General features: G+C 50.4%; 9 protein-coding genes across 9 annotated transcripts; 2 read left to right on the top strand and 7 right to left on the bottom strand.

Annotated features, from left to right (window-relative positions):
- Positions 1 to 210: 210 nt before the first annotated feature.
- On the bottom strand, positions 211 to 1,158 carry MIND_00107800 (NmrA domain-containing protein; the record flags this gene model as incomplete). Its single annotated transcript, XM_037358025.1, has 3 exons — positions 211 to 645; positions 691 to 731; positions 780 to 1,158. The coding sequence occupies 3 exons, from the start codon at positions 1,156 to 1,158 to the stop codon at positions 211 to 213; spliced, it is 855 nt and encodes a 284-aa protein (XP_037225935.1).
- A 536-nt stretch (positions 1,159 to 1,694) lies between these two features.
- On the top strand, positions 1,695 to 5,178 carry MIND_00107900 (Zn(2)-C6 fungal-type domain-containing protein; the record flags this gene model as incomplete). The annotated part of the gene is made up of 20 exons (XM_037358026.1): positions 1,695 to 1,836; positions 1,893 to 1,898; positions 1,945 to 2,018; positions 2,073 to 2,095; positions 2,150 to 2,180; positions 2,226 to 2,693; positions 2,743 to 2,954; positions 3,008 to 3,149; positions 3,193 to 3,419; positions 3,469 to 3,628; positions 3,683 to 3,744; positions 3,790 to 3,830; positions 3,879 to 3,953; positions 3,998 to 4,059; positions 4,108 to 4,212; positions 4,262 to 4,398; positions 4,449 to 4,472; positions 4,526 to 5,037; positions 5,085 to 5,115; positions 5,166 to 5,178. 20 exons carry the CDS (start codon positions 1,695 to 1,697, stop codon positions 5,176 to 5,178), a joined length of 2,547 nt encoding a protein of 848 aa, XP_037225936.1.
- A 795-nt stretch (positions 5,179 to 5,973) lies between these two features.
- On the bottom strand, positions 5,974 to 7,387 carry MIND_00108000 (uncharacterized protein; the record flags this gene model as incomplete). The annotated part of the gene is made up of 3 exons (XM_037358027.1): positions 5,974 to 6,588; positions 6,640 to 7,304; positions 7,363 to 7,387. The coding sequence occupies 3 exons, from the start codon at positions 7,385 to 7,387 to the stop codon at positions 5,974 to 5,976; spliced, it is 1,305 nt and encodes a 434-aa protein (XP_037225937.1).
- An 842-nt stretch (positions 7,388 to 8,229) lies between these two features.
- MIND_00108100 (Zn-dependent hydrolase oxidoreductase family) lies at positions 8,230 to 9,662 on the bottom strand (the record flags this gene model as incomplete). Its single annotated transcript, XM_037358028.1, has 5 exons — positions 8,230 to 8,377; positions 8,431 to 8,538; positions 8,590 to 9,036; positions 9,085 to 9,154; positions 9,203 to 9,662. 5 exons carry the CDS (start codon positions 9,660 to 9,662, stop codon positions 8,230 to 8,232), a joined length of 1,233 nt encoding a protein of 410 aa, XP_037225938.1.
- A 1,214-nt stretch (positions 9,663 to 10,876) lies between these two features.
- On the bottom strand, positions 10,877 to 11,940 carry MIND_00108200 (Zn-dependent hydrolase oxidoreductase family; the record flags this gene model as incomplete). Its single annotated transcript, XM_037358029.1, has 2 exons — positions 10,877 to 11,543; positions 11,603 to 11,940. 2 exons carry the CDS (start codon positions 11,938 to 11,940, stop codon positions 10,877 to 10,879), a joined length of 1,005 nt encoding a protein of 334 aa, XP_037225939.1.
- A 2,326-nt stretch (positions 11,941 to 14,266) lies between these two features.
- Positions 14,267 to 15,667, bottom strand: MIND_00108300 (uncharacterized protein; the record flags this gene model as incomplete). The annotated part of the gene is made up of 1 exon (XM_037358030.1): positions 14,267 to 15,667. One exon carries the CDS (start codon positions 15,665 to 15,667, stop codon positions 14,267 to 14,269), a length of 1,401 nt encoding a protein of 466 aa, XP_037225940.1.
- A 2,539-nt stretch (positions 15,668 to 18,206) lies between these two features.
- On the bottom strand, positions 18,207 to 20,120 carry MIND_00108500 (Protein kinase domain-containing protein; the record flags this gene model as incomplete). The annotated part of the gene is made up of 11 exons (XM_037358031.1): positions 18,207 to 18,319; positions 18,366 to 18,526; positions 18,587 to 18,675; positions 18,729 to 18,824; positions 18,876 to 18,970; positions 19,014 to 19,079; positions 19,129 to 19,257; positions 19,315 to 19,479; positions 19,527 to 19,665; positions 19,716 to 19,819; positions 19,922 to 20,120. 11 exons carry the CDS (start codon positions 20,118 to 20,120, stop codon positions 18,207 to 18,209), a joined length of 1,356 nt encoding a protein of 451 aa, XP_037225941.1.
- Positions 20,121 to 21,074: 954 nt separating this feature from the next.
- Positions 21,075 to 23,007, top strand: MIND_00108600 (MFS domain-containing protein; the record flags this gene model as incomplete). The annotated part of the gene is made up of 11 exons (XM_037358032.1): positions 21,075 to 21,113; positions 21,163 to 21,310; positions 21,358 to 21,433; positions 21,488 to 21,569; positions 21,621 to 21,735; positions 21,788 to 21,830; positions 21,881 to 22,023; positions 22,077 to 22,282; positions 22,336 to 22,505; positions 22,552 to 22,636; positions 22,687 to 23,007. The coding sequence occupies 11 exons, from the start codon at positions 21,075 to 21,077 to the stop codon at positions 23,005 to 23,007; spliced, it is 1,428 nt and encodes a 475-aa protein (XP_037225942.1).
- A 291-nt stretch (positions 23,008 to 23,298) lies between these two features.
- MIND_00108700 (uncharacterized protein) lies at positions 23,299 to 24,772 on the bottom strand (the record flags this gene model as incomplete). Its single annotated transcript, XM_037358033.1, has 2 exons — positions 24,661 to 24,772; positions 23,299 to 24,611 (listed from the first exon to the last, which is right to left on the bottom strand). The coding sequence occupies exons 1-2, from the start codon at positions 24,665 to 24,667 to the stop codon at positions 23,299 to 23,301; spliced, it is 1,320 nt and encodes a 439-aa protein (XP_037225943.1). The 5' UTR covers positions 24,668 to 24,772.
- Between the last annotated feature and the right edge of the window lie 631 nt (positions 24,773 to 25,403).

Here is a 25,403-nt window from a genome sequence, read left to right on the forward strand (position 1 = left end):
ATTACCACTCGCTAGTAGTGGGGATTCTAGCTGATCTGGTATTTAGGAGGACGAGAACTTGAAGATTCGAAATGTGTGACCGATCGTGGGGTCACTGAATTTAGTGTGATCATGAACCTCTTCCTGAAGGACTTCATCGACGCTCTATTGCTCATATCACAGGCATCAGCTATCTTCTTCATAGTATCTTTGTTTAAACGATTCTTCATCTTATTTCCGCTTCCTCAAGACCTCTTCGACCGTCAGCCACGTATGTCCAGGCCAAAACACATTCCCACTTCCAGCGGCTTCACTCCCAGACTTCTCCGTCTTGGTCTCCGAATTCCACCCCGTACTAGCAAACCCGGTCGCGAAAACCTTTTGCAGCAATGTTTTGTGGCCACTGTCAACACCCGTGATCTCGTCAACATACTCAATCTTTGCTTCCAAGATCTCGGCTAGGTCTTTTAGCATTATACGATCGCCCTGCAATCTGAATGTGCGGTTTTCGAGCTCTGGAATAGGGAGATTTGTCAAGACGTGGGCCAAGAAGCCGCCAATGTCCTGGGTGGATGTTACCGAGACAGCCACGTCCCCAGCTCCAACAAGTTGAATTGTGTCAGGATAGTTTACCACCCATGGTAGAAACTCGATGAAGAGGCCGACCTATCTTCTTATCAGCTCTTGGACTCTGAAGGGCTTGGAACATACGAATATCCGCACATATGGAAGCCCGATTTGCTCAAGGTGTGCTGTCAATACCTATAAGCTCCAATGACACTCAGTAGACCAATATTCACCTATGAGGTCTCTCTTATGTGCCCAAACTCCTTTTGCGTTCGGGTCGTCACTAGGCAACCCGAACTCAGATGGCACAAAAAGCCGGGCTCCGGCCGCCTTCGCCGCCTCCGCAAGTGGTTTTTGTGAACCTACTGCCTCAGTGGGCACAGTTGACAACACAACTTCGGCTTTGTGCTTCTTGAGGACCTCTGAAACTGCTACGGAGTCCATGAAATCGACTTTCTCGATCGTCACATTTGGCGGAAGGTTTCGGAGAGCTGTTGAAGTCGACGTGGGCCTGGAGAGGACGACGACGGTGACATTTTTCGATGCAAGAGCACGCACGATGGGGGCACCAATGGTGCCTCTGCCAATGAGTGCAAACGACTGGAAGGCCATGTTGGTTTGTCAATACGACCTGCCCTTTATATATGCTACTCAAATGCTGTCTCGCGTTTACTAAAAGCTTGCTTGCTCAGATCATTTCGCTGATCAAGACAGTTTGAGGACCGATAAGCAACGAAGTGCGCTATAATTGGGTGTTCTTCAAATCGTAGGTTACGCCTGAGATGCCGGTGGCGGGGATCTCGATGCATTGGTAGCGCCGTGTTATAGAGTTGCAACGTGAACGAACGGCCAAGAAGCAGAAAGCCGCTGCTTCAGAGGGGCGGGCTTCCGACGTCTGCATTGTCGACAACGAAACAACGTCTGACTGACGAATTGGGACTTATTAATAAGTAGTTAGCACCCATGTATTTCCTGAGATTATTCATGCAAAAAACCTGCTGAGCAATGTTTATCCATGACTGATCACTCCCAGTCCCATGCATAGCTGCTGAGAGCGCTAAGTAACTGAGAAGTAGTAATTTAGCAAAATTGCTTAACGATGCACGTGACGCAACGCCGATCCTTCCCTTTCTTCCACTGCGACCACCATGGATGCCAGCATCCCAGGCATGGGCCTGTTATACTTTTCAATGACAGGAAATGAGGATGAAGGAGCAAATCCGACGCCACCACCAGGCTCCAAACGACGGCGACTGCGTGGGGCTTGTGCTGAGTGTCGACAGAGAAAGAGTGTGTCGATCATTCCCGTTTGTTGTACCGTTAACAACACATGTTTTGTTCTGTAGCTCGGTGTACGGCAAATCCAACTTCGAAAAGAATAATTCTCATCGACAATAGGTGATAGAGCAAAACAGCCGGGAAACATCTGCTCTAATTGCATCGCGTTCAACTGCCCATGTACCGATCCTCGCGTGAGTATTTCTCGTCCTCCCATGAGCAACAGGATGGTTGAAGTATGTCTTCAGACCGAAAGTACCCATGAACCGTCGTAAGGTTTCTTTCGGGAACGGAGTGCGGCGACTTATTTTGAGCTTGCAAACAGCGCGAAACCCTTCTCCTCGAAAGCTACAACGGTCAGAACACGCGATCTGAGGAAAGTTGCAGCTTACCAGCCCTAGAATTCCCCTCCCTATGGTGGAAAAACGGCTGCGGAGCATGTCGAAACCATTGTGGTGCAGTCGACGGCCTATATCGATGCGCGAGACCTCCGTATGGTTCTGCTCGATATTGCACAATACTCGCGCACCATTGAAGAGGAGCTCAAGTCATGTCGGGCCAAACTCGCCGCCTGTCGAGCAGGTTTAACCCCCAACACTGATTCTGCATCCCCGCCGAATACGACTGACTTCTCAAGCGACACCACGGCCGTGTCGCCGGAGACCCCAGAACAAGATGCAGAAGAGGACTCTGATGCTCTAGTTGAGGATTTTCACGGGATGAAGCTCGCAGATGGTGGTCGCTCCCGTTATTTTGGAGAATCGAGCGGACAGCATCTATTTCGCACCGCCGAAGTATATAAAATTCAGCATGAGGGCCACACTGGTAGCCCGACTCAAATTCGTCGTCCTGAATACTGGAGTAGCCCGGTTTGGTTTCAGCTTATAGCCCTTTCCGCTTATTCACAGTCCAGCATAGTGGGAGAAAGTTCCGGCTGCCCGTCAACTCGTGTATACATTTCCGCCTCAGGATCTCATGGACAGCCTGGTGTCGATTTACTTTCGACATTGGAATATTTTCATCCCGTTACTCCACCGACCAACCTTTGAACGTGGAATCGCCTCCGGCCTGCACTTGTCTGATCATGGGTTTGGGGCCCTAGTTTTGGGAGTCTGTGCTTTAGGGGCGAGGTTTGGATCTCTCGCGTGCATTTGAGAAGGCCGCTAACACACTCTTTCACAAGGTTGTCTGACGACCCACGAGTCATCTTCCCTGGGACCAACACGTCTCTTAGCGCCGGCTGGGAATGGTTGCAACAGATACGATACGAGGAAGACCCCGACTCTTACTTCGCCATGTCCTTATATGGCCTGCAACGCAATATCGTCTGTATTGGTGCTTTAATCCGGCTTTTCTCACGTGTTTTAGTTGTTGACGCTGTACTTGCAAAGCAGCAACTCTCCTAAACAATGTTGGACGCTCGGAGGAATGTCATTAAAGAACCTCCAAGATCTTGGCCGTCATCGAGAGAAACGCTATTCGGATCCGCCAACCGTGGAAGACGAACTGTACAGACGGGTATTTTGGGCATTCATCTTTGGTGATATGTACATGAGTGCCTTCTTGGGACGGCCTCGTGGAACCTCAGAAGACGAGTACGCAATCAAAATTTCTTATTCGTTGTTCTAAGCTTCTCTCGGTCAGGCATGATGTTGACTACCCAACTGATTGCGATGACGAATATTGGGAGGACCCCGACCCTTCTAAGCGATTCCAGCAGCCCGAGGGAAAACCTTCCCAAGTTGCCTTCTTTGTTTCGTGTCTAAAACTTACAACAATTCTTGGACGCGCACAAAAGACAATCGTCAGTATTTATTTCCCTGCTCGATTGAACTCAATTAACAACTAAATCCTCCAGTACTCCCTGAAACGGAACGAACGCGGTGCGGGATGGAGCCAATCGACCGTAGCCGAATTGGAGTGAGTGTCGTTTCTTCGACTGTGACAGTTTTGCTGAAGATTTAGTTCGGCCCTTAATAAATGGCTGGATTCGATACCGGACCATCGTAGGCTCAACTTACTTACTGCCCATTGTTTGGCTTGACCCCGAACAGTCAAATGGGATCCGCATCGAGAAAACTCCATTTTTTCAGCGCAGTCAGCAGCATTATATGCTTCGTATTATCACGGTACATTCTCAATTCCATATGAGTAGAACTCATCCCCCGTATAGTTCAAATCCAGATTCACCGAAGCTTTATTCCATCCCCGTCCAACGACAAGCCGCTTTTCTCGGTACATTAATTTTGTCTGAGACTCTTAGCTTTCTCTGAGCCATTCTAGTCCTTCCCTTCCTTGGCCATTTGTTCAAACGCTGCGCGTGCGTGTAGCCATGTTATGGAGGTTCAAGCAAAGCTTGGAGTTCTCCTGTTTCTCCCTCAGGCTCTGGTGAGCATATCAGGCACGCTGCTGGCCGTTTTATTTTAATCATCACCAGTCGTCTCTCATGGACTCTGCCCTCGTCCTCCTCGTAAACGTCTGGGGCGCTCGGCAAGCGGGCTCTTCACCTGATCCGCAAAGGGCAGCCGCTGATATTCGAAGATGTATTAACTGCATCGCCATGTATGAATCTCGGTAAGGACATCTTCATGATCCAAATGAAGGGACTTGCCAACTCTTTCTAGTCTCCAACTTGCAGGTCGTTTTTGGTCTGTAACATCTCTCTCTCATACCCTATTCGCAAGTCTGACTCTCGCCGAAGCGACCTTCTGGCGACGATTTCGAGTCAAGTCTTGGTAAATCCGTCACCGCCTGCAACACAGGTTGCACATCCGCGCAAACGGCCTCGGGACCCTGACTTCGAGTGCCAAATACCCGCCTCCCAACCACCGCTTGATTTCCCTCAGGACCAGCAATTGTCCGTCGAAGAGCTTATCTCACAGTACCCTTTCGAGGACTTCTTGCAAGCAGAACCTGGCGCCGGGACGGCACCAAACATGGAATTGACGGATGTGTATCCATACTCGATGCCGATCTCCACCGAAGAACTCGGTCATTTACCACTTTACTCTTCATTTGACCAAGCTTGGACGGCCGACCCTTCGCTTCCTGCTATGGGCGACATCGGGCTGATGTTCAGCTTCGCGGATGCGGAGTCGGCACAGGAAATGGCGGCGGCGGCACGGTACAGTGCGGCCTCAATACCGCCTTCAAATTTCTTGCCTCAGCAACCGTTTCTCGCTCGTCCCCATGATCAATTGGCTGGCATGCCCCGTAATTTTTGGTTCCCTTCTCTCATTGTGGAAACTAATGGCCCGCAGACATTGACCCCGATCCACACAACCCCTCAAGGTACTTGGAATAGCTATAATAATCTCCATAACCTTTTGACGCGTTTCTAGTTGGATGAATTAAGACCCACACCAAAGATTATAGTACACCTTTACCGCTACAGCCTATTAGTTCATGTATCTTAGCCAGCAATATTCAAGTTAGATCAATAATGGCCTTCGCGACGTCGTGACGACTTCAAATGCAGGCGACAGTTGTGTCCTCGTAGGAACCTGGAAGTCTTCACTGTTCAGTACGTACGTGCATGTGACAGACACGCTCATGTGCTTGATATGACACATGTCTGGCTGATCATTGGCGTTCACCTCGTCATTGCGCTTACATGTATATCTACCCACAGCTTCAAGTTTGCTGCGTTATGCTCGAGCATTCGATAACGTAGGTAGGTACTTGTGGGTAGGCCCGAGCCCAAGGCCTTGAAGGCTCCAAGCCAGGCTCGATGAGGCAAGTAAATGCGTCAGTGTTCCAGTTGCGCGACCCATGCATTGAACTTGGATTGCATTCGAACCTATCATGATCATACGTATGATGTGTGCATAGCGGGATCGAGGCAGAAGCACTTGCTTACGATCTTCGTTTTGCTCCACCCCTGGTTCGTACACGTCTCCGTCGACTTTCCGAGCCTTCTGTAGCTCCACGATTAGAAGTACACGCAGTAAGCTCTAGATCGAGATTCGGTGAACTGCCCGCAGTAGTTGAATGACGTCTGGAAACACTCGACAGATAGTACGCTAAGAGGATGCATTCGGTTGTAAGTATGAGTACAGCAAAGTGAACATGTAATAACGATAAACCTAGTTCGGGTAACACAACAACTCATTATGGGGGGTATGCGAATCGAACAAAGATGGACCCAGTCTACCAAAAAGAGCCACGCCAAAGACCGACAATTCCCGCACCCAAACTGCTTCGCTTTGGTGGTCGCCGCGCATTCTCCGCCTCCTCGTCACTGACGCGTGGACCAGGACTGGGAGGCTCTCCAAGCCCCTCGACAGCTGCAAAGCTCACATATCCGTCAAGCTGACGGCACTCTGCCGCTGCTTTACGAGCATTGAACGTGGACCAACCCACACAATGGTCATTGCCCGGTAGCGGTGGTGTGTTAATTCGAGAGTTGTCCCAGTCTTCTTCAGTCTCCGAGGCAGATTCATCCCTTGCGTCTGTGAACAAGGGAGGAGTACTCCCTGGTGTGGAGTAGGCTGAAACCATTGTGATGGCGCTATTCCTTCTGATTCGAGACTTGGCTTCAGATGGGCTGGTGTGGGACTGAGTCCTGGCTCGAACAGACGGACTGCTTTCTGCCGATCTATAGGTACTGCGTCGCGGGGGCTTATTGAAAGAACTTTGGCGTGGGCTCGAGGGAGTCGATACAAACATATGACGGATCGGACTCGCGCAAGGCGAGGTCGTGGTACTTCTTGCCAACTCTTCTGGGCGTCGAGATGGAGGAGTCATTCGGATTGTCTTGGCGTTCTGTGGTCAAGGGTGAACTGCAATCCTGGCCAAGACAGCAAAAAGACGTACCTCGTCAGTAAAATCAGTGGTTCTTCTACGCTTCACCGTGTCTCCCTTATCCTGCTCCTTGAACAAGCTGTTGACACTCTGGCTGCTCGTTCTCCTCGATGACAAAGTGGTTGCCCCTGACGCGGACAACACTCGCTCCAGTCTTGCCTTGAGAATTTCGTGCTCTGGGTCCTGCTCTCGGATAGGCGTTCGACTGGTGCCCTCAAGCTGAGACAGCGCAAGTAAGCGCGACTGCGAACTGGGCGAGGCGGCAGGGGATTTATTGATGGGATGGTGACGGTGGTCTTTGCCGCTGTACGCTTGTTGTGGAGTATTTGGAGCAAAGTACGAGTGTGTTTGTGGTAGAGATTGTCTCGACGACGAGCGAGAAGACGGGCGCGGAGCCTCATCAAGCTCGGTCATCGAGTCGGAATGGAAAAATGTGGCCAACATAGGGGGAAGTGAGGTCCGTTCCGCAAAATGTGGGGTGCTTTTATGGGGACTGGGCAGTTGGCTCGTGCTTGCAGCGTTGTGGTCTGGATCGCGGAGACTCTCCCGGCTCGGGATTGGTGAAAGCAGGCCTAGACTCTGCGTGTGGCGGTGATTCGGTTTTGATCGAGACAGTCGTTTGACGTCGACGGGTGGTGAAGATGGTGGTTGTGGATAGAGTGGGGTCGGGGAGACGGCTAGGACCCTTCGCAGTTAGCCACGAGGAAGAAATGAGGTTTCAAGTAACGACCGGACCTGGGGCTGAGCATTCGATCGCCATTTCAACGCCAACCCTCTCGCTGTGGTGATGGTAAGCAGAGGCAGATGCTGCTGAGACAGAGCGGAGGCAGAGTGTGTTGTGGAGTCATGCTTGGGACGGTTTTAAATTCGTTGTTGAGGGGTCAAGGACAAATTAATTGACAGTCACATTTGTGACGTAGGTCACGTCGTAAGTTTCCTAATTTAGACATTGGCCGTTCTAAAACGAGCAACATGACGCGCCGATGAACGAAGAGGTTCACGCGCAAGAACGTCCGAGATCATTTCTTGTCAACACTCAAGCAAAGTACCCAAACCCCAACTTTCTTTCATACCGTTGACTCCCTCTCGTCGCAGCAGAACATACCTTATCACCTTCTGGGGTCAATTCCTGGCTCTTCGGCTTCTTAGACGCCCCACTGTTACGTCGTTCGAACCCACACTATCTCTGCGCTAGGCTATACGCCAATTGACCTCATCCCCTGTTCACACAACTGGAAGCATGTTTGCCAGTAGAAGAAGTGTCAGCAAATCTCGCGCACACCGCTTTACTCACTAGTCAACACACCGTGGTCAACAGAACCCCTGCGGCCTTTTGGCTCATTGGAGGCCAGTACAGTCAAGCTCCAACGACTCCTTCCGCGCATGTGCTAGCCGCCATTTATTTTGGTGCTTATCTACTGAACAGAGGCCCGTTGTTTATATCTTTTACTCGGTGTGAGGTCAATCCCATTCGTTGACTCAATTCCGGTGCGCTCTCTGGCTTTGATACTCCACTGAACTCGCGATGGGGTTTATTTGTTCTACTAACAAAGTAGGTGCCCTCTAATTATTATAGACCCAAGCCTTGCATATCGATCCCATTCAAGACTGCATTTCCTTCACATCCACCACAACCGTCTCTCCAATCGCACAGACCCCAAACAAGCCCTCAGCGATTCCAGACTTGGCACACTCCTCCGCAAGCTTGACGGGCGGCTGGTTGATAGGCTCGGTTGTGAGTACCCAGGCACTGGGGAAAGGTTAAATCGGACAGAACGCGAGAAAACGGGAAAGTTATCCCACCCCCAATGCATTCCTAAGGCCCTCCTCGCACGAATATCTTTGAATATGCCCACACTATCGCGCGGTGCGCAATGAATCGGTGACATGAACTTGCGGGGGTCATATGCTCTACTTGGCCGTCAATTCTGTGCGGCTCGCGAACGGGAAAGTAACCCATACCCAATAGGAATTAATGCCAAATCAAATCCATCCCATTTCTCACCGATCTCCTTGAATGCAGGGCACACGGGCAAGGTCTCCGGACCCTCGTCGGTGTCAGACGGGACAGAGCGGTAGCCCGTATCGCCGCCAAAGTACACCTTGGCGTTCTCCTTGCCCTCTTCGACGTTTTCCACGACCCAACCGCCCCAAAGCGTTTTGAACCTATCAGTGATGCTTCTTCCAGTGAAGTGCTGGCCAGGAGTAAACGTGACATCAAACGCGACTTTAGTGTTGTCGACATCGACCGTCACACGCCGAGCATCCCACCAGTCAATACAGTGGGTTCTGGAGGTTGGAACACCCAGAGAGCGGAAGTAGGCGGTGTTGCCGTGACCAAGGGGAGCGAATACATGCGGGGGGTGCGTGGTCCGTTTGAGTAAATGTTTCAAAGAGGTGGTGTCCATGCTGTAGTTGTGTCAATTACTTCTAACCAGGAGAGTACGAGGCGCATACTGGTCGTAGTGGTTATGTGAGATCACGATAGCGTCAATGTCAGGAATATCTTCGAGTGAGCATGGCGGGGCTATGAATTTGTTAACTCGTGTTCCACAGAGATGTCAGACAAACGAACGTGTAAACCGTTTGGGGCCCATCCACTGGCTTGGTGAACATCTGTCACTGAAGACTGGGTCGAAAAGAATCCGTCCACCACGAACACCGACGGTTGTTGAGGGCAGTTCAACAAGAAAACACGCATGCCCAAGCCAAGTAGCTTTAATCCTCTTCGCATTCTCCGCAAGCTGTAAAATTTCCCACTCGGGTTTCTTGATTGGAATCTGGGCCACAAGTTCCTTTGCTGGAGGAGTGAAGGCGATTGAAAGTGACGTCGTGAGTAAACCAGCACCCTCCGCAACTCCACCCCAATCCTGGCGCCAACTGGGCCACGGGTTCTTGAAATTATTGGGCTCCGAGCCAACCCAGTGAGCTGGTCGTCCCTTTGTCTCGCGTTCTGTTCTGGCCGCCGCTTGTGAAGGGGTTTCAGCGACTTCGACGGGCGAGGTGGTTTTCTCGGATTTAGACTTGGAGTGCATTGTGGAAAAGCAACAAAGGCTGGAGGCGATCGACGCGCGTTTTATATTGGAGGGCCTGCCGGATATGGACGGAAATGGCAAGCTTGCGCGGCCACGGCTACAGCACGAAAATGACAGCAGTTTGGCTATGCCAAGATAGCCAGCAGAAGGCTATGAAGTGACAGTAGAGTGTAGGAGTATGGTCAGGTCTGAGCGCCGTTGGCTTGAAGCCCAGAAAGTTGCCAGAGAATCGGCGCAGAAAGGAACGATTGTCATCATGCTGACATCCTTGCGGCAATCCTTGATCATCAGTGTCAACTGCGCTCAGAGAGTCGGATTCCGGGATTTGCGCTAGGTTGTTGTTGTTGTTATACTCTTCTGTTCAGATAGCTAGTCTTGCTATCAACTCTCCATGGAGAGTTCTCCATGGAGTCTGCTGCTTTCTGAGTATGACCATAGATACTTTCTAAAGCATCACTAGCTGTTTGAGAACATATCTATAGGCATGTACAGAGGTAAATCTAGTGTCGCATCCTGAAGATAGCCTAGGCTGCTTTGGTAAAACATCTGTTGCTGACTTGATAACTTAACTTGGGCTGCCTTCTGAGACTGAGAGCAGCTGCAGCCACTTTGAAGAGTTCTCTGATCTGTGAGAGGGAAAAAATCTCTTCATGAAAATTTTTCTATGCAAGAAATGAAGAACATTCTATGCAAGAAATGAAGAACATATGAATAACAGAAGGCTGGTATATAAAAGAAATCTTTTTCTTAAAAAAAACCCCCCCGAAAAAGTAAGAAAACAAATCTCAACAGTACTCACATAAGACAAGAGCCTGTACAAAAGAAGAGACACAAGATTGAGAGCATACCATTACACCAAGAAGCAGTGGGATAGGTGGCTGGCAGTATAGATATAGCATGAATTTGAGCGCCAGCCCCCTCCAGCTCCGTAAAGCATCTATAGCAACATTTCAAAACAACCATAGCTGCCCTTCAAGACCACCTATAGCTAGAAAATACAAGCAACCTGTGCTGGCTTGACAATGCAGCTACAGTTGTTTTACCCAGTCCAGCCTTAGACAGTCTGACAAGCTAGCTATAGCTAGCCTTCAAGCTAGCAGTCTCCATGGAGTATGTGGAGAGTTGATAGCAAGACAGTCGATCTCCTTCTGTTTGTTCTACTTACTTATGATTACAGTACATATCGGAGAAATTACATCGTAAACTTCGTTGACCTATGCTTTCTCCACCAACTTATCCCATGTTGGAAGCTCGAATATAACGGGCAAGTGCCCCCAAACCTCCTCTCTACCCGCCTGATGCTGCTTCTGCGCAAAAGTGACACATTCACCGCACACGTTCATTGCATCCCACTTGGTCCAAGCCTTTAATGGATTCGGTGCTCTGGCGGCTTCGAGGATCCGCCATTCCTTGTGTGGACCCCGGGCAAAAGCGCACTGCGGGGTTGTACAGCTTGGAGAGGGTCGAAAGGCAAACAAGAATGAGTGCGATAAGCTCATCTCTGCCCAACGCAGTCGTTCTCGACCGACGAGACAGATAGCTTTGTCTTTCCAGGAAATGTCCACAGAAGGTTGGGAGTCGTTAACAATCCTTGCGAGCCCCATCCTGGCTACACCATAGAAGATGTAGGGTAATATTTCGCGAATAGAGCACTCTTGAGCTAGGCGTGCTGCCCGCATCACGTCGTCCGATTTGTAATGTTTTCTCGTCGGGTTGGCATGCAGCGTATTATATTCGTCGAAGGTGACGGGAAACTTGGCTTTTAAAATCGTGATACAACGCGTGCGGGGGGACGTAATAAGATATTTTGTACTGAGGCGTAGGATGCCGGAGATCCACGGCAGGAGCTCCTCAAGGTTGTCTGGCGGTTGATCAAGATGACTTGGTTGTTTGGAGGGTCATTACATAAAATGATACCATGAAGGGCATAGAACACACACCCTGGACGATATATCGCCTTTAACAAGTCGATAAAATCTTCTTGTGGATCATGTAGTTGAACAACATGACAACCTTCGATCAATTCTTGCCCTTTGGAAGTCACAGCTGGTTGAGGAAGCGAAAACAGGCCTGCGAATACCTCTGAGTGGGCAGCAAGCACCGTCTGGTGGACGCGAAACATGATGGAACCGACAATCAACACGATAGAGCCATCGTGGAACCAGAATTCTTCAGAACGAGAGACATTTCCGTCCACATGTTTGCGGATTATCTGAGAGTTTCGGGAGACTGTTTTGTCAGAGACTTGTGACCGCCTTTGATTAGAATTGGCGCTCATGGAAGGGCAAACGAGAGGACGACGACCATGATATCGAAGTCACCACTGGCTAGTCTACTACTGGCGCACCGCCTTGCATCGGATCAATAGGAGTTGATCGTCACGGTCACTGTGACAAGAAGACTCACTGCCATCCAAAATGCAAGTGCAAAAAGTTGAGATTCTGCTTGCCTCAAGAGAGCCATGACTTCAAACTCCAAACGAGCCTCCGATCCAACGCCATACCTTATTCAGCTCAGGTTTGTCCTCCACAGTTACTTGATCCGTCCCCGGACCGTTTTGCGCTGGCAGTGAACGACTAGCTGTAGGCTCTTCGACACACCGTGGCACCATCGTTCTACACTTGCTCTATCCGCTATCTCTTTCCACTTTAACTGGGCAACTCAGGCTGATCCTCTCCGGTTTATCGGCGTTGAGGAAACTAAAGGAAAAGAGGTTTTTAGTAGCTACGGTTTAAACCAATCCATCCCTTCGAGTAACTTCAACTTCTGTTGCTTGAACAAGGTGATGTTCAAGCTTACACTACTACAAGAAATCAACCTGGCACTGGCATTCTGGAACTTCGTCTAAGATCTCGTAGCCGCATGTCTTTGCTGGCAGACAAGCTACGACGTTCTTCTATGCTTACTACTCCCTGCTCGCTCCAACGCGAACCTCTGCTATCAACGGTGGCCCATAGGCATATCGTTACACACTTTTTTCAGGTTGACTTCAAGTTAGCACGGACGTTTCACCACCCCACCCGCGGGCGATGTATCCAATAAGGTTGCTTGGCATACTGAAGAATGATTCGGAAACTACAAATCATATACCCACCCCGCCGCCGCCACTCAAACACCGGCGCGAAATGTTGAAATAAATCACCCTTCTAGTTTTATTAACCATCCCAGACTTGGAATCCTGTGACCCATCCTTCATCATGTCGCAGCCTCAGGGCAACTATAACCAAGAACATAATGCGAGCAACACTAGGCAACGCTGTTGCTGCCTCGCAGCTTGAGTCGGTTTCTAGGGCAGGGAAAGTCGGAAACCCTCGCTTGCCGCAGTCCGCATTGCAAAACGCATGGTTGTATACAGCCTACTGAGTTAGAAACCATTCGAATTCAATTTTTTGTCCCACTCAAAGCGGAGTGAATGGACTTTACTCCCATCCCCTGCGGACTCGCAGAAAATAAGGTCGCAACACCGATCAATATATGTTCCTTCCATTCAAGCTATTCGCCGGGATTCGAGCGTTACTCACACTTTCTACTTGCTGACTTTACCTCCCTTCTTTTCTTCCGCCTGTTCCCATCCTTTTCTTCGACCGACTTCTCCAAGGACTCTATACCACTACCTTGGTCCAGTGAATCTATAGCTGCATGCGGAGGGGGCGGCAGGCACCCGTTGCTCTTTGTAGCAAAACATGCCGATAACGCGTGTTCCCCCACATTCGCGGATATATCGGTATTGACACTTAGTGGCGGTTTCAGTCAGTGACATAAGCGCCGCAAGCAGGCATGCCTCTGCCGCGTTTTCTTCAGCAGGAGCGTGAGCTGCTGCTGCCCGTTTTCCTTTCCAAGTTCGTTCAGTTTCCCAAATAAGGAAATCTCGGCAGTTTGCAGACGCATCGCCGCCCAGACCGCGAATTCTTCGTTCCCCTACGTGTGGCGTGAGGCATACAGTATATATACCCGTGAAGTCGACCCTTCTCCTCCTCTTACTCTCATTGCACATTTAATCTCCCTACCCGCATCACAACAACCATGTCATCAACCAAACCACTCATCCTTCCCGCCCACCCGCCTGTAAGTCCCACGCCTGGCCCATCCAACCCTCCCTCCGACTCCCAAGGAAATTCACCGCAAGAACAGCAGACCCCGGCCACAATGTCTCCCGCTGACTACATTCGGTGGAAATGGAGTCAGCTAACACCAGAAGAGCAGAGAGTGTGGCAAGAGAAGGGCAGGCTGAATAGGCTTCATTTCACATATCCCGTACGGCCGAGTACGCATGGGCCAGCCAAAGGCTGATGATGGGGGGGAAATCAAGGTACGATTTCCCTTTTCGTCCTGTTGCGGCCAGTTGGAAGTGTTTCTCATCGAAGACCCTTTCCTTCTTCCATTCCTTCCATCCGTTTATTCTATCAGATAGCACGCACTCTTGATGAGTCGCCGCAAACTTCTCGTCGCTCTGGACCCATAATGCGTTCTCTTTCGAGCGGGTGGTTAGAAGACTGGAATTAATATGGTATTATTGGCGGGAAGAACTAAACAAAGGTCAATCAGTGGACGATTGATCGAGACTCGATTAAAAACGTACTGTACATTTTTAATGCAAGACGCCATTAGACGGTTGGCACTGGTGTAGGTTGAACGCCGCTGGTGAGGGAAGGAGCTTCGTCTTCATTTTTGATCAAAGTCGTAGGGTCTGGAGCCGCGGAAGCAGATGCAGAAGTCGGGCCAGAAACCAAACGGCCCGCTCCCGTCCCGTTGACTGCGGCGGTCCCATTCATAGGTGCACTCAACGCTCTCGCAACCTGACCCTGCAGCAATGTGTGCAAACCCAGAACCAGCATGATTGTTTCGCCCAGGGCTCCGATATCGACTTCCTCACGGTCTGCCTCGGTAAGTGGTGGCAGAGGAGGCTCAGTAATGAGAGTTATTGTCGTCTCGACAATCTGAGCCTTTCCGCATTTACTCTCTCCCTCTGCGGCCTCCTTGTGTTGGAGCGCGACATCACGTGTAGGAAACGCCTTTTCACATCCCTCGCATTTGAAGACAGCATGGGTTGTAGCTGCACCCTTTTTGTGGACCCTTCGCTCATGGTCACGAAGACCATTATGTCGAACGAAGATACGGCCCCCTTTGCAGGCATCAACTAGACATGGAAATAATGTCGCATCTAGACTATTTTCGGGTGGTGGCTGATCGAATTGGATGCCGCTCAGAACGCCGATGACCTGGAGAAAGCCACTGACTTCCGTCAGGCCATCACGGGAGTGCTGAGATACCTGACTCGGGGCAACACTTGATGCGAAGCGAAAGACGGCAAGGAGGTGGGTTTTAATTGAGAGCACAATGGAGGGCTCGAGTTTTCGCCCGGCCGGGATAGAGTATGAGATGATACGAACGGCGGTAGCAATTGTTGCGTGGATTGGGTGTGGGGTAAGGTGGGCGCGCTTGGAAGCCGGTTCATCGTCAGCCGAATATTCACGTTTCCGTTTGAGGATTAATGAGGGAGCGTCAGATTGACGAAGTCCACCAAACAGAGTTTCGGAGGTGGCCATTTCGATGACTGCTCGACTGATTGCTAGTGCAGCACCTTTGGGTATGAGGGCCGTAGTGGCTATCTTCTTCAAGACTTCGAGAAGCGTTTCGGGGCACTCGTAGCCAGCAACTTGGGCCGCCCCAAAGGCACCTTTCGCCACAGTGTCATGTTCAAGCATTGCTAGGATGGTACGAACTGTTGCGACAGTAGCTGCTTCTTCCTTGGTCGAAAAGTGGAGTGGCTCCAAAGTTGCGATTGGCGGAGCAGGCGGAGCAGGCGGAGATTGCACAGACACTGGAACTGATGTTGTGCCTTCCGGGTTGGCTGCAATATCAGCCATGAGTTGGGCTTCAATGCGACGCGCTATTTCTGCAGCATGCTCTTCAATATCATCTTCGTCGTCATCGTACTCTCCATCCTCCTCCCCGTCCCATTCCTGTTCTCCTTCGTCGTCGTATTCGAGGTTTTCGGCCGACATTATTTGGTGGGATTGAGAGTGAAACGAAGGCAGCCTGATTTGTCATCACTTCATCCTTGACCAACATTCGCATACGCGGAATGCATACTCTTTATGGCCGAACTTAACCAACTCTACAAAACAGTATATGCTTTGGCGAAATCTCTGCCTAGTATCCGGTGAATCTGACGACAAGACATGCTGCTCGGCAGTTCCAATCGCTGAGACAATTTTTTTTCCGTATGAGGCAAACCCGCCGCGGCCCTGTATGTACCAATTATGCCTCCGAGTCTTATGCAGAGACTTTACAAGTCCTTAACATCATGCTTACTTACGCGCTCGTGCCGCCTTTGACACAGGTGTTGATGCTGGCTATCCACGTCGGTGGTTCGAGGACGCAATATTGGAGCAGCCTGAGGCCGCTTCTTATGAGTGCCATCGCGATTTATTTCTCCGAGCGCCTTAGCTATGGATTATCCTTGCTGAACCCTTTTACGTGTCTTTCCACCTTGCGACTAAAATTATCGCTCAGTGCGATAGATAACACGACATTGACGGTGCCTTCAATTCGGCTATCTACGACAGTATCTTCGACGATGAAGCTGACAAGCCCCTACAAACCCCTACGCACTCCCCATAAGCGAGACTTTTATCTTCCCTAGCGAATCTCTCGACGGTGGCATCCGGGTCACTTTGTCAATGATTGTGTTTCTAGATCTCAAGAGGCCCGAGTGGATGACTAGCCTTTTCGGCTGGCCAATTTACCGGTTTTCAAGTTGCAGCGCGGCGGCGCCGCCCTCTACGCAAGTCCTCTTCGAGTGAAGCGGGACTCTTACATTATTCAATCTGCCTTTGTAAAGCATAGTTATGCATGTGTTGCTTATGCGATTTTGCCCTCAACGATGTGTTTAGCTCCCTTGAAAGTTGAATCGTCATCTCTCATTCTCGAAGTCTCTTCGGCCGATGATCACATCATTTTCCCGAAGTCCTATCGATGCTAAATTCTGTGACGGTCACACCACCAAATTATGCGAAGAACCGCCCGAGTCAAATTTGAGGCTGTCTCTCACCGCCAGCAGGAGCACCCATGTCCAAGACCTTCAAGGACCTGACGGCTGGAACCGCGGGCGGCATTGCTCAAGTTTGTTTGCTCTAACAGCGTGTTAGCTGCTGCTCAACGCGTGTCAAAGGTGCTCGTCGGACAACCATTCGATATCGTCAAAGTTGTGAGTGCTTACGCTGCCTCGTGTCTGTTGAAGCTTGAAACTGGGCTATAGCGAATGCAAACCTCGGCGAAAGGGACGTATAATGGGATGGTTCACTGCGCGACGGGAATTCTCAAGAACGAAGGTCCGTTGGCGTTTTACAAAGTGCGTACCGATCTATGTAGCCTACGCTGTGCTCAACCTCTCTTTTATCAGGGCACACTGACCCCCCTTCTTGGCATCGGTGTTTGCGTCTCAATCCAATTCGGCATGCTCGAATGGACAAAACGTTATTTCGCGGCACGGAACATCTCTAATGGGAAGGGTGGGCCAGACGGGAAGACTCTCAACTCCACGCAACTATTCACGGCGGGTGTCCTTGCTGGTCTTGCCAACGGTTTCGTTTCTGGGCCCGTTGAGCACATCCGTATTCGACTGCAAACTCAATCCTCGGTCAAGCCTGAATATCGCGGCCCTTTCGATGCAATAAAAAAAATTTACTCCGCTCATGGAGTGCCTGGCGTATTCAAGGGACAAGGTGTAACACTCGTCCGTGAAGCAGCTGGCTATGGTGTCTATTTCTTGGCCTACGAAAAGCTCGTCCAGCGCGAGATGGCAACGAAAGGCATCAGACGTGATCAGCTCTCCCCCATGAATGCTGTTCTGTACGGTGCCGCAGCCGGCTATGCTGTAAGCCCTCGTCCTTCGTTTTCGATCCTTCATTGTGCTAACTACGGCCAGCTCTGGGCAATAATATACCCAATAGACATGATCAAGTCGCGAATGCAGACTGACGGCTTCACACCAGCCACTGGGCAAAAATACAAGTCCTCCATCGACTGCGTGCGGAAAGTATGGCGAACAGAGGGACTAGCGGCTTTCACGCGCGGGTTAACGCCAACACTCATTCGGTCATTTGCTTGCAGTCGTTTCTTTTTTGTGTCTCTGACATGGATTCCAGATCGCCGTTTGCCAACGGAGCGACGTTTTTGGGCTTTGAGATGGCCAGCAGGGTGTTGAATTCGTGGTGATAGCATAGATCCAGCTATAGTATACTTATTATTCTCGAAACTCAGTCCCCCATAGATACGGCAGCGCTCATTCTCGTACCAAGGCGTCCTGCCAACACTTCAATCTGGCCTGTACAAACTTGTACACCTAAGTTAAGCTCAACTGATGGAATTGACTTTAAGTTTCCCAGCAAGCATTGGTAATATGTCAATGCGAGTGTTCTCTCCGAATAGCTAATAAGTAACGAGACGTAGAAGGATCCCAGCAAGCATTACTCAGGATAGGTAATATGTCAATGCGAGTGTTCTCTCTGAATAGCTAATAAGTAACGAGACGTAGAAGGATCAAGTCCTGTCGCTCCAGCGATAAAATGAGGCGTTGTCCCCTTGAAGCCATGAATGGCGCTCAAACGTGCTCCCCCACTCGTTCATCGTCAGCTCCTCAATAAACTGACATCCTAGCTAATGGTGAGTGCCGGTAGTGAAGTTGAGAGAATAACTCACCCATAGTGCTGAGGTGGACCTCTTGCCCCTCCTTGTCATACCCGACAACTATGGTACAAAGATCGCTTAGTCTGAGGGTCAGATTGTCGGATGGGTAGTTGCAAAAGTCGTTCTCCGGCAAGCTGACATGTGCGTAGACAGACGTGGTCATGCCGGCCATGCTAGATTTTCGCAACAGGATCAGCTGAGTATAGAATTCACATAGCGAAACGGCGGCGCACCATTTCCAAGCGACGATCCCGCAGGCATACCGATCCTCGTAATACGTCTCTGCTGAGACTTCCGGCTTAGCATACCCTGGACCTTCAGGCTGCGAGGATTGGATTCAGAATGCTTTGTCATATGATATTACGTGGAACTAACTTGAACCTCAAGGGCAGCCGGATGAGCTGCACTCGCGTTTTCGAAACCTGATATCTTGACCGTTTGAGGAGGGAATTTCGAGTCGACAAGGATAGTCTAGGATTAGGGTGAGAACTAGAGAAAGACGGAATGGTCAAGGAGACACACCGTCAGGTCCACGTTGTTGTGTACGATCAATTGTCTATGGACATACGCCACTCCTTGACAGAGTTGGAGCATTAGATGCTTCGTCAGTCGTTCGCCTAGTCTCATTAGAATAAATACGAGGGTCGGGCAAGACATTACTGAGAGATTCCCTCAGTTCAAGAAAGGCGCCCAATGTAGTGCCTTCGAAGGGTTCGAGCACAATATCTAGGGAAAGGAAATGAGTAAATGGCCGCGGCCAAACGCGCATTCCTACCAATGCTGCGATCCACATTAACAAAATAGTCTGCAATCGCCCGAAGGTAGTGGCGCGCGTTATCTTTTCCCGAAGAAAGTTTCTTCATGAACAAAATTTCATTGATGCGCGTGTTCCACCCAGTGCCGTCTCTGTCCGGCTATAAGGGAACATAAGCCAGGGATGCAATGGGACGAGTCGAATTACTGGCCTTCGTCATCGCTCTTATGGCGTAGACATTTCGTTTCTTGCTACCGATTTCCAGGAATTTGCCGCTAGCGGCAAAGGTGGAAAGGTAGTAGCGGACAGGTGCGACGTCGAAAAACTCCAGAACCTTGCGACCACCGATCTTCAGACTGTGGAATTGGAACTCTAGGGAGATGTGTTAGGACGTTGATCACCAGAGCAATATGACATACCTATCGGATATTGCTCCTCGCCGAGAGGTGATATTTGCAGGGAGATTATGGATCTGTCTCTCACGGGGATGCGCTCTACAGTCGCGTTCGTACCGTCACTTCTCTGTTCAAATTCCAAGACTCCACCACTGCCGTCAACCTAAGAAGATAAAATTATGAGTTACGGTAGGCCTAAACCAATCAACATACCAAGATACGAGGTCTACTTGCAGCTCGTTCATACCGAAGTTCGAAAGTACAAGAACCGTCTGCCGCCTGCAGGCGCGCCAGTTCTGCAAACGGGGGAGATCGAGCTGTTTGAGAGTTAACTGAAGCTCATTCTAACTCCAATGCCACTCACAAACTAGATAAGTGTGAACACAGGATCATCCCGGAACAATAATGAGGATGCGCACTATGTGTGTCGTTGATTACGATGGTTCTTAGCCCTGGCTGCCTACTAATGGCATACCGATCGTCGTCCAACAACAGCGAATGCGATGCCAGCTTCACTCCAATCACAAGCCCCCAGTTCCTCTGAGGCGGCTCTGAGGAAGGCTCTTCGGACGGTTGTGTCTGTTCCATGATCTGGTCTTCATATTCGGAGTTGAACATGGCGAGTGTCAGCGACGACTAACGACCAGCGCCTTTTATACAACGAGCAACAAAGACTCAGATATGCATGAACAGTCATGAAAGAAAGTTGTTGCATCGTAGGACAATTGGCCAAGTCACCATGAAAGAGACAAGCATATCCTTTCAAGGATGAAAGACCCTAAGCCGATGTGAGTGCTTTTTCGTGAAAGAAGGCGAACAAACTTGCACAAAAGGAACGCTTGTAAGTTGTGACAACGACCAGCTTACGTTGCTGTCAATGTGTATGCTTGATATTCCATCGGAGACTGCTGGATAACAGTCGCAGGCAGTCAAAAATGAACTTCTTCTGTTCTCTTTTTGGGCTGTTCAAGTCTACTGGCTGCCAGTGGCTGGTGAACCTCAAATAAAACCAGCTTGGAACGTAGCTGCGATGACAAGAACGGAAAAACTCGTGGGATGGATGGAGGCTGCATTAGTCATCACACGATGCGTGATCCGTTCGGTCAAATGACAGAATCTTGTCCTGTGCCTTGGACTGAAATACGCTCATCCGAAACCCGAGGACAGTTCCAGGTGCCAGCAGAGTGTCACGAAACTTACCAAAAGCCCACAAGTCCAGTAAAACCCCTGCAGAGATGTTTTTTGGACGATAGATTGCGAAGTCGGCAAGGCCCGGTTGGTTCAACCGTTCAGCCTCTCTCAAACTTCAGCGCTTTAGCTCCATATCGATTTCCCAATCGACACTCAGCTGACTTGTCAACCGATTCAAAATCGACGCTTCGCGCCGCTTCCAGCGTTTATTCGTGTTTCTAACAAAACAACAACATCCCAGATTCCGGACTCGGGGACAGAATCATGCCGCGCTTATATGTCTGCCGCTGATAATTCAGAAAACTGTACGTTAAAACTCTTCCTGAACGTTGATTGGTTCAGGGCTTTCCCCACAACGTCGACCATCCCCGCAGTTCGTTCATGGAGAAGTCAGAGGCCTACCTCGAAGATGGCAAGCAGGTGTGTGGTTCATGTCCACCTCGTATCCTATTATGCTCAACGGTTGTAGGAACTTGAGACCAAGTCGGTCGTCAGTTCGCCTTCCGTGACATACGACGCGCAGGCGAACGCTGCCTTGGTGCGAAAACAAGATGTCAGAATCGTTCCTCTCGCTGCAGCCATATATCTTCTTTGCTTCTTCGACCGGTCCAACATTGGTCAGTTTCTCCACTTATCAGATTACCGGGACTGAACAGACCTGCAGGAAATGCCCGGGTGCTCAATAGGGAGACTCACAACGACCTCTTGTCAGAAACCCATATGACGGCGTACCAATATACGTGCGCAGCAACACACCTTATGAGATGGCCTCGGTTTTCTGACTTTGTGGATAGGATTGCGCTCATGGTTTTCTTGGTCGCCTATGCCGTTTTCGAAGTTCCATCCAATTACATGCTGAAGAAATTCAGACCAAGTGTGAGCAAAACTTGCGTCTACACTATGGTATATCTAAGACTGTGTTCCCAGCGCTGGATTGCTTTTCTCATGCTTATGTGGGGGGCCATAACCATGGGCATTGGTGGGGCAAAGAATTATGCGACAGTTACAGCCACCCGATTTCTCCTTGGTGTGTTTGAAGCCGGTACGTGCATGTTATGATAGCCACCAGTATTCCTGAATCGTGCGTTAAACAGGCCTTTTCCCTGGTTTGGTATACTACCTGACCTTCTGGTACCGGTGTGTATACTTGCATTTTGTTCTGTCAGGTCAACTCAGTGCATTTCCAGTCCTGAGGAGCGGTCGATGCGGGTTGCCATTATCCTTGCGTCGGCTACTCTGGCTGGGGCATTTGGTGGAGCTATCGCGTTCGCCATAGGACACATGAATCAAACACAAGGTCTCGCTGCTTGGAGATGGCTCTTCATTCTCGGTACGCATTCATACCTTCGCGATCTCGCAAATTTGCTGAACAAAAAAACATAGAGGGCCTCCCGTCCTGCGTATCGTCCGTTTTCGTATTCTATTTCTTCCCCGACTATCCCGAAACCGCCAGCTGGCTCTCGGATGAGGAGAAGAAGCTTTCCGAACTCAGATTGCGTGGCCAAGCCTCGCTCGCAAGCAGCAAATCAATGACGTGGGCAGATGCGAAAGCGACTCTCACTGACTGGCGATTGTATGCGCATTATGCGGTTGGTGTTTTCGCGCTCTACCATGTTAGGCTTGAAGCCCATTCTTTACCTAGATCTACTTTGGCGTTTCGCCGCCCTTCTCCAGCTTGTCGCTGTTTGCTCCCTCGATCACGTCCGGATTGGGCTACACATCTCTTCGCGCCAACTTGATGACGGTCCCGCCGTATGCAGTGGCTTATGTGGTGACCATTCTGGTTTCGTGGTCCGCCGATCATACAAACACGTAGGAATTCGTCTTATCCTTTCACGCAGCTGATCATCGCTTTCAGGCGCGCTCTCCATTCGGGAGTTTCTGCACTGGTGGGTGCTGCAGGCTTCATTGCGTCGGGTGCGCTTCCAGCCCATGCATATCTGGTTAGTTGTCGCTGGTTTTCCCAACGTGCTTTCCGTTAACTCTCCACCAGCACCGTTATGGCTGCCTCATCGTCGCCACGTCCGGCTCATTTGCCAGCATCCCACCGCTTCTCGGCTGGCTCACCTCCAACCTCCACTCGACGGCAGCGGCTGGGCTTGCGATTGCACTCAATATCTCCTTCGGCGCCCCGGGTCAGATTGTCGGCGTCTGGATTTACAAAGCCGATGAGGCAGCCAAAGGCTACCCCACCGGCCACTGGACGAATGCCGGCCTGCTGCTGTTTGCTGCGGCCGGCTGTCTTCTGTTAAGCCTGTATTATCGCGTCTTGAACTCGAGGAGAGGAGAAGACGAGAGGAAGTACGCGTATTAGGGTGCCACATCCAATGTTATCTTACCAATGACTACTATGCATTTTAATGACTTGAAGACGTCCAGTATTAGTTCTGAATCCTTATATACTGAAGCTGGTTAAAGCTACAAGAAAAGCAATCTACAGTTATCGATCAAGCTATCGCTACAAGAGAGAGAAGGGAGTGTTGTGTGCCGCGCAATAAGGCTGGCCAAGAGAGGGAAGGAAAGTGGAACACGAACTAGATGGTAGATACAGTAGAGTTTGAGGTTTGGATACAGTAGGTGTGCGTGTCAAAAAAGGCAAAAAAAACTAACGGGCATGCATACCCAAAAAGGCAGGGATAGGTTTTCGTCGGCGAATAGGTGGTCTCAGACCAGTGATGCTATCCGCGTCATCATCCTCATCACTGCTGTAGTTGGAGTTGGAATGACCCATCTCTGAGCGGGTAGTGATGAACGTCGAGTCGGTGGATATGCGCGGAAGTGATGATGACGTTGAGAAACAGCCCGAGTCGGATTGAGAGTGCTGCAAGACAGGCGCGGGGGGAGAGAGCAAGACGCGAACATCGCCGACGGTGAGCTTGCCTTTGCCTTTGCCTTTAGACTTGGGCGATTTGTTCTCTTTGACTGGACTACTCCGTGGAACTCTCGGAGCACTGAAGTACCGTTTGGCAAAGTTGAACGGACTCGATTCGTTTCTCGGCGGATCGCGAATGGAGGACAGAGTGGATGTCGACCATCTTGAGCGCAGCGGTGGGATGGATGCAAGGTCGCTGGGACGAGTGTGCCATCCTTTGTATGGCGGAAGCGGGAGTGGCTTGTCCAGACTTGCTTGAGCTGGGTCGACATCCAAGTCGAGTGGGTCCGAGTCTGAGTCCAGATCGGGGTTGCGAACAGTCATCATGGGGGAAAGTGATAAAACCTCGTCATCGTCCGTTGCTAGTAGATCGACTAGCGGCGTATGTGACCGACTCTGAATTAACGGCGCATAGGTGGCGTAATGATTGAAGAAATCACCACTGCAAACACTGTCGTGAAGTCGGGCGTCTGCTGGGATGGATGACCGGGGAGGCGGACGCGACATGGGTCGAGAGTAGTTTGGAGGGGAGCAGGAAGACGAGGACGAGAGAGTACGTGAGTGTGTGGGAGTTGAGGGAGTTGCAGGAAGCGGGCAATCCGGCGCTGGCCCTGGACTTGTCCGGATGGAGGGAGACATAGAACGCGGAAAAGATGGTGGTAATGGGGGCGAAAGAGTGACAAAGTTTCGCGCATGAGACGCGTAAAAGTCATCGTCGTCGTCACCATTGATTGGTGTTTGGGGAGACAATGCTCGTTTATTGATGATGAGCGGCTTGATTGTCTTGCACCGTGTAATAGACCGTGGTCTGTTGGGGGTAGTGGGAGAGGTGGCTGGTGTTGTTGCAGGGCTGGAGCTAGCTGAATGACCATCCGAAGAGCTGTCGTTATCATCGCGAGATGGTGGTCTGGGAAAGTCGAAGATTTCTACACCATCTTCGTCAAGCGTCATCGTAAGACGCCATTGATCGTGAAGGGGAGGGACCAGTAGGTCAGAGACACCCTGTCGTCGCCTGGATTTAACTGGACTGTGTTGCATGCTTATTACTTCGAGGGGGTCAGCGCAAGGAATTTTGGAGACAACGTCGCAACGCACAGCTCATCGCGAACCCGTCGTAAGTAATGAAAGAGATGGAAGGAAGGCTGCGAAGCCGGAGCGGGGGGCTGGTTTTATAGCGCACATTGTTCTTGTCCTCGTGGCGAAAAACAATGTCCTTTCTAGATGTCACGCCGTGACAGTATGTCATGTCCTTGTACTCTTCGACGACAACAACAATTCTCTGTGTTCCTTTCCCAGCAACGACAGCGCCGACGGGATTGGTTGTGAACTCCGCGTTTTTGACTGTACTTAATGGCTAGACTTGTCGTTGAACGTCGGTCAATCCTCGATCCAGGCACCCGAGTACTTTACTTCCGGGACCGCCGCTCAAGGGCTCGAAAGGGCGATTGCTTCGATCAAAATCGTCTTCTTGTCTTCGGCGCTCAATAAGCAGTCTATTACCCGCAAAAATCTAGAAGAATGCTCCCATTTCCCTCGTCTGGTTAATGGATATAATGGTGTCTGGCGCAAACTTTGAGTGTCGAGAAGTCGGTTATAATCCAAAAAAAAACACCAACAAGCAAGCGTTGGCGCATCTCTTATACCCTCGTCCCCTGTGAATGTAGCACCGGTACCTTAAACGCGATACTCACAAAGCTTCTGGTTTATCCCCTTTCCTTCATACAGATTTCGACGTGCGGACTAGCGGGTCGGTTCCTGCTCCTCCTCCTGGACGACGATGCAAATATATTCGCTCAAACTCTACAAATACTACAAGGCCGCGGCTGCTCTAGCCCCCG

The sequence above is a fragment of the Mycena indigotica genome, assembly GCF_014461135.1.
Source record: "Mycena indigotica strain 171206Taipei chromosome Unknown Mind.scaff0001, whole genome shotgun sequence".
In the NCBI taxonomy this organism is placed as follows: Eukaryota; Fungi; Basidiomycota; class Agaricomycetes; order Agaricales; family Mycenaceae; genus Mycena; species Mycena indigotica.